This window comes from Phacochoerus africanus, chromosome 6 (assembly GCF_016906955.1).
Source record: "Phacochoerus africanus isolate WHEZ1 chromosome 6, ROS_Pafr_v1, whole genome shotgun sequence".
Lineage (NCBI taxonomy): Eukaryota > Metazoa > Chordata > Mammalia > Artiodactyla > Suidae > Phacochoerus > Phacochoerus africanus.
Genome location: NC_062549.1, coordinates 78,401,264 through 78,411,424, shown reverse-complemented (window position 1 = coordinate 78,411,424; position 10,161 = coordinate 78,401,264). Strand labels below are relative to the sequence as shown.

General features: G+C 40.4%; 1 protein-coding gene across 1 annotated transcript in view; it reads right to left on the bottom strand.

The window, feature by feature from the left end:
* Positions 1 to 921: 921 nt before the first annotated feature.
* PCMTD1 (protein-L-isoaspartate (D-aspartate) O-methyltransferase domain containing 1) overlaps positions 922 to 10,161 on the bottom strand; it is a 63,507-nt gene continuing 54,267 nt past the window's right edge. The window contains exons 4-6 of the mRNA XM_047783934.1: positions 9,184 to 9,355; positions 7,673 to 7,796; positions 922 to 3,992 (exon numbers count right to left, since the gene is read on the bottom strand). Of these exons, the coding sequence (XP_047639890.1) occupies positions 3,628 to 3,992; positions 7,673 to 7,796; positions 9,184 to 9,355 (661 nt within the window). The 3' untranslated portion in view covers positions 922 to 3,627. The remainder of the gene's footprint in view (positions 3,993 to 7,672; positions 7,797 to 9,183; positions 9,356 to 10,161) is intronic.

Below are 10,161 nucleotides of genomic sequence, written 5' to 3'. Positions count from 1 at the left end.
TTCTATTCAGCGTGGTACTGGAGGCCCCAACCAGCATTTCCAAAGGAAAACATAAACTGTCCTTATTCAGAGGTGATCTATGCAGAGAATTTAGAAGAATCATAGACAATTTTTTTGTTTGTTTGTTTGTTTTTGGTTTTTGCCTTTTCTAGGGCGGCTCCCACTGCATATGGAGATTCCCAAGCTAGGGGTCTAATTGGAGCTACAGCCACCAGCCTACACCTGAGCCACAGCAACATGAGAGATCTGAGCCGCATTTGCAACCTACACCACAGCTCATGGCAACGCTGGATCCTTAACCTACTGAGCAAGGCCAGGGATCGAACCCACAACCTCATGGTTCTAGTCAGATTCGTTAACCACTGCGCCACGACAGGAACTACAATGTTTAACTTAATATACAAAAATCAATAAAAAAAGCACAATTAACTTTAATATTAACAGCATTGAAAAATATCTACAAATACCAAAAGATGTTAGACAAAATTGTAGAGCTTTATTAATACATTTAATAAGAAATAAAAGTACCATATTCACGGATTGGAAGATTCCATTATCATCAAAATTAATTTTCACACAAATTGATCTGTAAGCTCAAAGCAGGGTTAGGAGACTGGGAGGGGACACACAGGTAAGGTAAGGCCAGCAGTCAAGCCCAGTGGTGCATACACACATGTACTTACATGTGCACTGAATTATTCCTTATACTCTCCGTGTATCTTATAAATATGCTTCATATCCACTTGTTTTATAAAAATAAATGTTTTATTTAAAAACTTTATGCCCCTCGGCGGTGGCAAAAGTCAAAAGGAAACGCATGTCAAAATACAGACAACTCTATACCCTAATTCAGCAGACATCCAGGGGTGCTGTGTCTGAATTTAAAAAGAAGGGAAAAAGAAAAAGCAGACCACTGGAGAATGATGCTTAATTATATGCAATTGTTTATTTAAAATAATTTTCCAAGTTTTCCCATAATTTAACAGGTTTTGCTTCATTTTATCCTCTTAGACAGCTAGAAACCAACATTGACATTTTCTGTATTTTAACTACTATGTACGCTACTTTAGTGACAGTTGTCTTTATTAAGTCTAGAACCAGCTCTAGTGACCCATAAGCAGTACAGGTATAAATGAGCTTCCTGGCAGTTCTGCTGTTGCTGACAGCGTCTAGGGCTCATCAGACTCTGGGTGCTATTTCAAGTGTCTCCAACCCTCTTACAGAGAAAAGCGTGCTGCACTCCCTCCCTAGGCCTACTTTCTCTCCACAAAAAAAAAAAAAAAAAAGACTAGATTAGGTTACTTCCACCGTGTTTTCCTGCTGTAAAATCCCATGCATATATTGCTCATCGTTTGCAATTCATTTTACTCCATCTTTGCCACCTCTCCACCTATAAAGCATAATTATCCACACACAAATATAACATGATTCATTAAAATATAAACACCCCAAATATTCTTAGTCATTCTAATATATTCCCATTAATAGATAAAAGGGCTTTCACTTAAAATTTCATTTTTATTTCTACTTCTTTATTTTAAATCAATAATAAAGTCACAACTATAAAATAAATGCATTTAAAAACACAAAAGATACATTTCATGAGAAAAGATGGGCAATGATCATGAAAATCTACTGTACATTTTGCCAAGGTCAACAGAATGAAAGCTAATATGAGAGTCCATCTTTAAATATATCATTAACAAAAACCACCCTCAAGAATAGTAAAATCACCATTTAAGAAAACATATCTGGAATCTTGCTCCAAAAACAACAAAGTGTGTGTGTGTGTGTGTGTGTGTGTGGTGGGGGTTTCCAGATAAAGATTTGTGGGCAACAGAAACTCAAGATTAACTTCCACAGTTAACATTTATTTCAAAATAAAATGAATGTCTCTAACAGATGACAACTGCATGAAACTATTTCTTCCTGGATATTAATGAGATGGGTCATTCTTAACAGTACTAGCTTAGTCATCAGCCAAAGAAAACTGTGGCGATACCAAGGCCCAAGCCCAGGCCCTGGTATAAGATAAACAGCTTCCATGAAACTTGTCTCTCAACCTGTGACTAAAATATCCTCATGCACCTGGGATAATTCATGCTTAGACTATCTCAAACACCTGTTGTCAGATGTGTGCAATTACCAGACCTGACATTTTTTTTAACCATATATATGTTACTAATCACTGAATCTTTGTAAAGAGATAATAATCCTTCACTAAACATTGATTGGGTTTCCTCAAGCATATTTGATCAATTATTGTTAACAGTGATGCTGGTGGTAAGAAGTGATACTTTCAAATTTTTTTCCTTTTTAAAAATATATATCCATGTAACACTATGTAGTAAATACGTTACACTGTACACTTTCTTAACAAGGAATGACTCTTCAGGCTCTAGTAGGAAGAAAAGAAATAAACTAACAATGGCATTTACTCCATTACCACTGACATTCAAATAATGAATAAAGTATGTGATATTAAGTAAAATGAAGAATCATTATAATTTTTACCACAAAAAAGAACAAAAAAAATGGGAAGAGGTTAAATGAGCACAATGTAGGTCCCAAAAAATTACACTATGATTCTGAATTTTCAAAGCAAAAGGCATCTATGTATAACATCTGTGAATATCTCCTATACTACAAGGATGAATTTCTAAGCAAATGCAGGCCAGCTTAAGCCCAATTTGTCAAAGATAAATAACAGATGAACTGGGAGTTCCCTTTGCTAAAGTGCAGCTGTGACCAGTCTGCTCTGGCCCTACTCACCACCTGAGCCATCAACAGTCCCACAGAGCAGACTCTTAAACCAAATACTTTATACAGTGGACTACAGCAAAAACAACCCTAAATATGCTATCTCCTAAAACTTCAGGAAGGTAAGATAACCTCATCATTTTTAAATACTGGAAATGTAAAGGGTCCATACGAACTAAGAACTGTATTAAGTATATATGTTTTACTTGAATATTCACCTGATGTGCTCTTAAAATCTCCATGAGAGAAGCAGATATTTTCCCCATGTCTTTTGGCAACAGATTCAAAAGCAAGAGCAGCCATGCTGTCGAATTCCATGGAACGTGGCTTTAAAGCTAAATTATTCAGCATCTGCATTGTTATTGCACTCATTACTGCCCGGAGAGCTACAGCAACTCAGCGACAGGTCAGGGACAAAAGGAGGGTCACTGGGTCTACAAAGCACCCTGTCCTGATTAGGTAAGAAAGTTCTCTCGGAGGAAATGCAAACAGCTGCAATTCGGATCCGATCATATATGCTCAATGATTCTTTCACTTCATATAAAATTAACCCTAACCCTCACCACCACCAATCTGGAGGAACCAGACGAGGATTTGCAGTACCCAGTCTTGACTGCTACTGCATTCCACTCCTGAAGTTGCTCTGAGTTAAAACAGCAATTCTCCCAAGATTTAAAGAAAAATATATTTTATAAAAGGGATTCTTTTAAATCACTGGATACATCATTTTTATTACTAAGACAAATGAGTTATACTTTTTTCCACTATAAATTCACTCTGGTGAAAGAATTCTCTGAACTCCTACCAAATGCTACATGTTCAAGACTAAAGGAATTATCAGTAGGCATTCTTTCTTCTTGCTCTACGCTATTTTTCCCTAAAATATGTCAAGTAAGCTTTTAGAGACTCGGGCAGGGGGAGCTTCATGATCTTCTCTCTCAGCAGGTTCTGGGGCGGCTCCTCCGGCTTCATGGCTTCACCGTGGTCTTTCTCCTCCTCCTCTTTGTCTTCTTCCATTTTCTCATCCTCCTCACTGTCTAGAGGCTGAGGAATAAGCTGATTACTCACAAAGACGTATGTGTTAATTCTCTGCTTGACTCTCTTCCTTTTCCGTTTGGGCGGAGCTCTTTGAGGAATCCCCTTGGCCTGCATCTCATCATTTATGAAATTTCTAAGTGTGCGTCGGATATAAATACGAGCCAAGTCCTGCAGATTCCTGACAGCACAGGGGGCTAAAAGCACACAAAACCCATAGAATGAAAAACATTATATACTGTTCATTGCTTGGTGACTATTAGAAGACACAAGACATATAAAAATTACAGAAAAGGAAACAGGGGATGTGGAAAAAACCACCACAGACACAGAGGAATGCAGGGACGCGGCTGCTCTCGACAGCTGGTGGCAGGCTATCCCTGTGGAAGGATGCACATGATGAGGTGGCCACGTGAGTGCCCCAGGCAGAGGGGAGGCAGGGGAGCTCAGCTGGCCTTTCAAGGAGCTGCAGGAGGCCAGTGCAGAGCAGGGAGAGGCTGTATCATGGCCTGGCAGGCCTTGGCCACGCTGTTCTCAGAGGTTTTAAAAACTCAGGGTTATAGCACTCCGCCTCCCCTGTGAAGTCTGGGTGTAAAGGGATGGGACATGCAGCCATCCACATTCGGAGATGGCAGGGCAGGCAGAAAGAAGAGAACAAAGGTGGATTCTGCTCTGAAGACAGGATGGACAGGGACTGGGCGTGGGAGAGTCTCTGGCCCCAGGAGGCAGACGCTAATGCCGACTACTGACACGACAGAGAGAAATGGTGTGAGGAGAAGAAAAGATTCGTTTTGTTTGTAGGCGATCTGAAGTGGAGGCTTCAGGGGTAATTAGCAGAGGCCCTGCCTGCAGTCACCCTGCTGACATTTTATTATATGTAGTAGCTCCTCAAGGACTGAGCAAAGAGGAGTGTTTCCATAACCTGCTCAGCGCTGCAGAGGCCACAGTGACCTGAGTTGGGACCTGGAGGCAGTTATGTCAGGGGGGCAGGGCCAGGGCTGTAGACCTCGTCGGCCACGTGACCTGCAAAGACCAGGAGAGCCCGCGGGGAGGGCGGCCTGACATTGAGGTGCCTCTGCGGAAGGCCAGGTGGAGAACAGAGCCATGGAGGAGAAGCCAAGAAATAACCTCGTCTTTCAGCCATCTCTGCTCTCAACCCTCCCACACTGCTGGTGGCTCTCTGCCAACACCTCCACCATCTTCCTCCACCGGCTGCCTGCCACCCCAGGGCACGATCACAAGGGGGACCTGTCTAAAAAAACCAGCTGGACCCAGAGCAGAAAAGGATTTGACCTGACTTTAGCAGCTTCTAACACCCACAAGTCCTAAAACAGCATCCACATGGACTCCATTTAAACATCCTCTGAATTGTATAAAAACCCATAGAGGATTCTCAGCCCTACTTATTCAAAAATCCCAGGATTTTCTGTCAAGGGTTCAATGGGCCAGACAATACTAGTCCTGACTACTATGAAATCCAAGTGTGAACTGAAGCTTTTGGTCCACAACAAAGGTGATTTCTAACACACACACACACACACACACACACACACACACACACACACACACACACACAGTTTCCCAAAGGTAGTCCCTATGTAGATTTTACAGGGGCCCATGAGTCAGCACTTTCATTTCTATTTGTTTAAGATTAAAAAGGGCATTTAGGTCAAACCCACTAACTAATGATTTTTGAAAGCCATTTTTAAACCTACAAAAACTGCAACTTCATACGGCTCAACAGTTCTGAAATTTTTGAACTGTCCTTTGTGATACTGATTTATAATAAAAAATTACATCTAGCTTCCCCTTCCTGACACAGAGCCCCTAAAACACATGGAATTTCCTAAGCGATAAGAGCGTAAAGGTGAAAAGGACTCTATTGTCCATAAAAGCTCCTTCCACCTATGCCCAAGTTTAAGTTAGGAGGTGACTTGGTAAGCCCTTCGGGAAGCTGGTGGGTGTCAGGGGAACCCTCACACACCATCAGCGGTTGAGGGGGGAGGGGCACGGGGGAACAGTCTTGGGAATGACCCTGTAACCTGGAGGGTCTGAGCTAACACCGGTTAGTGTGAGTCAAATCACAGAACACCTGGTTAGTTGCCCGCCAAGAACTGGAGAACTGCTCAGTGCGGAAAATACACATGTCTGGATTACAAAAGGACTCAATGCAGGGTGGACAAGAGAAGTGGACTTTCCCTTTAGTTGGTGTAGTTTTTCCTTTATCCCCAGTGAAGAGCTTCCCCTTAAATTTAAGAGCATATTCTTATTTTTAGAATGTCTTATACCAAAGAAAAAGAAACATGACCTCAAGTTGATAAAAATTTGTAATGATCCTGAGGAAAAGTTATAGATGCATTTACATAACGGTTTATATGAGCGATTTCACAGCTACAAAATTCATTTGGCAAAGGATTTGCATGTTTTGGGTTTTTTTTATTTGGTTTTTTCTTTTTTGGCTGCACCCTCAGCATACGGGAATTCCCAGGCCAGGGATCAAACCCACACAACAATGACAATGCTGGATCCTTAACCTGCTGCACAGCCAGCAAACTCCTCCATGTATAGTTTTTAGGTTTTTTGTGCTAATATTCTTTCATATTTTTACCTAAAATTAATGAAATAATGTTCTCGAAACAGAAACCTATTTTAACAGAAGAGCAAACTTGTTCTTACTCTCCATACATTCTATTACATTTTGACAAATAATAATTTTCAGAACTTTTGTTATTCTATGAACATTACTATACGAAGCTCTTATTTTTTAGAAACTCACACCTGCTGACTCACTTTTATACGTTGCTGTTGGTAGCTGGTGACTCTTTTTATTATGGGAACATTTAAGTACAGCTGACCCCTGAACTATGTGGCCCATTTACACACAGTTTTTCAACAGTAAACCCTAGGCAGTAAGAACTACACAACCCGTGGAGGAGCCAAGGATAACAGACAACCGTCAGTAAGAATGGGTTTTCCACTGTGCCGAGGGCTGGTGCCCTCATGCCCCAATTATTCAAGGATCAGTGGTATAGACAAAAGATCAGGTATAGACACCTGACACCTGGCTTCAACACGCAGCCCAGGCTGGCCTGACTGCATCAATGCCCTGTTCCCTTGCCCATCTCCGCCCCACATTATCCTGAGCACAGTGTAAATAGACTGGCTCACCTGTGAAAATTTCAGGATTGATAGGGGTTTTTTTTAATCTAGTCTCTTCCCCCTCTTCTCCTTTTCTGCCCAATACTCTCCTACTTTACATTAGCTGTGTTCTGCAGCCTAACCAAGAAGCCTCAGCTACCCTGCAACTGAGGTCTGCTTCTGGTCCTGGAACGACCAAGCTCTTTTCAGCCTAAATAAAAGCTTTTTGTGTTTGCTATCCCTCTACGTGGAAAATGACGCCAACAAACTTACTATAATTAATAAAATCACAATTACTACAATTAATAAATTCCTTTTTTGGAGCTCCCGTTGTGGCTCAGTGGGTTGAAGACCCAACCAGTATTCATGAGGGTGCGGGTTCAGTCCCTGGCCTCACTCAGTGGGTTAAGGATCCAGCATTGCCATGAGCTGTGGCGTAGGCCTGCAGCTGCAGCTCTGATTCCACCCCTAGCCTGGGAACTTCCATATGCCAGTGTGGCCCTAAAAAGAAAAATGAAAAAAGTAAAAATCCATTTTTTGTTTGACCTGCCTCTTCTTTTCATGTTTCCATAAAGGCAGCTAACAGTGTCTGTTGCAATGTAGGAGCACCAGAAAAATCAAACAAAAATATGAATAAATCCATTGATTATCTTACTGAAAATGTGCTTAACTCTTGATAATCATATAGTCCATTAAATCCCAAGCAAGGTTCCATAACAAAGCACAGGCAGTTACTTACGGAGTCCCACAGAATCGGGTTTGCCATTATCATTCTTACTTGGCTGCACAAGTGGAGCAAATGAAACAGCAAGGATGTTTTTACTTTCCCAAGTGTTTTGTCCAGTTCGCATAATTTGTGTTAACTATTTAGAGGGGAAAAAAGAAATAAAATAGCTTAATCCTGGAAGTGTGATCACCATACAGTTACAATTTTGTTTTAAGAGAATAATTGCCAGTGACTGCCATATAATCATTTGTATTTAAATGCAGCCAAACTACTTTTATTTAAATATTTACCATGGAATAGTACAAAAGGAATCACAAATTCTTGCTCTTCAAGATACTTCGATGCACGTGGAATGACTCTGCAGGTTATATTTGGGGTCTGACAGCTTCTAGGGGTATTATTTCCACCCATACCTACCACTGGCTCCCAAAATGCATGTCCCACCCATGTTTAGTTGTTGGATTAAAGTGTTATATTAGCAAAAACATGTTTTGATGACTACGCCAATGAGTCAACTTTGCGATCTTCCATGGTGGTAATAAAACACAGATTCTAATTCTAATCCCAGCTTGATATTTCATAAATAAATATAACAAAGGGATAAGAAGTTTTGGTCACTCAGCAAACACCCATCATCAGTTCTTAGAAAAAAATATTAACTCAGCACATAGTTTGATGAAGTTGAATTAGTGTCTTTAATTTATATTATAAAAACCAACCCAGTACTGTATTTTACATAGTATACAGCATATAATAAATATTCAATAAAACATCAATGGGAAACCACATTTAAATGTTTAAAAATGTATCTTTAAAGGAAAACACAGTGTACGGTGATGGTGAAATCCTCTGACCTGCAAATTACACACTGTGAAGTCAGGAGACCCTCAGATAAACCAACTCCAAAACCACCACACTAGGTCCCCATCCTCTCGAACAATCTATCTTCTACTTACAAACCTCAAGGTGCTTTAAACATCTCAGATTCAGGTTAATATGAATATAAAAGATATTTTTTAATGTACATTTATAAATTTTTGAAGTAAAAGAGCCATGTATTTTCTGAATAAATTAGTATTTCATATATTTGTTATATCTAATTATTACAAACCAAAGGCAGGCAAACAGATTAAGAAAATACTTTCAAATGAGTCTGAATTGTGCTAAATGAAGATTTAGACATTTGCAATGGAGTTAAGCAGTTCAAACCAAATCCCAAACAGTCCTTCCTACATGTTCTGATAGTTAAAACAAAAACAGGCCGGATAGAGCAGCTGGCAGATAGCCATGTTCAGGGGCCCCCTCTGGCGAGGACACTGAGAGGTGCAGCCTGGCAGGCACCAGGCTGGTACAGCCAAGCTGGGCAGAGAGACCAGGCTCTGCGATCCCTAGTGAGGGTCCTACAGTGTCCTTCTGTGTAGACAGACCTGTGGAGAGTGTGTCTTCCACTGATGGAACATTTTCCACCTTGCACTACGTGTTTTATTTCCTACGCCATTAGGTAAGAGGACAGAGGAAGCTACCTGATCTTCTATTGGCATGACCAGAATGCCTCCAACTTTTAGTAATATTTTCATGTAGTTTTCATGGTCTTTCTGAACTCCAGCTCCACAATAAATTCGATCATACTGATGACTGTCTGACGCTATCTGGAGGCAATTACCAACCACAAATGCAGGTTCGCAAAATTCAAATCTGTATGGAAAAACAAAAAAATTTAATTCATTTTAACAAAAGATTAGATCTAAAAAATTAATATAGTGAAGTTGACAAAATTAATTATAAGGGTAAAACATCATTATGAAATCTGATTTAAATATCTTATTTATGAGGTTTAACATTGATCAAATATAGTTTTATCATTAAGATACAGTGTACATTCTGTCAAAATATTAACCTATTTTTTTGCTACACTGAAAGGTTACTTAAGGCTTAAAAAGTGAACATAGTGAAAAGCCATCACAACACCCATCTTGTGACGCCCTGCAAAAGACATGTGACAAGGATGAGAATCACAAGGGTCAGACAGAAGCAAAAAGGCCTCACACTCCACGGCCTTTTCCAGAAGAGGCGGAGGGCCCATGGCCATGGCAAAGGCTGGCTCAATCTGTCTCTGTTCGGCGTCCTGCCGTAGTTCAGAGCAGCAAGGCTTGTCAGGAAGACACCAGTGCCCTGACCATATTACTCTTGCAGCCAACCACTAAGATTAGGGAGATTTTCCTAATAAATGTTGGCAGAGCTGTGTTAGAGGATTAGAACAGAGAGCAGAATGAAGGGGCTTGGGCCTTAGGATCTCCCTATGCAACAGAAGAAAGAGGATTCAGAGCAAAGGCATTTTATCTGGGCAGCCTGCTCCTGGTTACAGTGTGGGTTCATGGTCTAGACTCGTGCTTTTACAAACTATCCTATTTAGAACTTTATTCCTTTAATTCTGACAGAGCTGAAAAGTCCCTACCATACATAATTAAAAGCCTGATGCACTTTAAAAAAAAATGTACAGT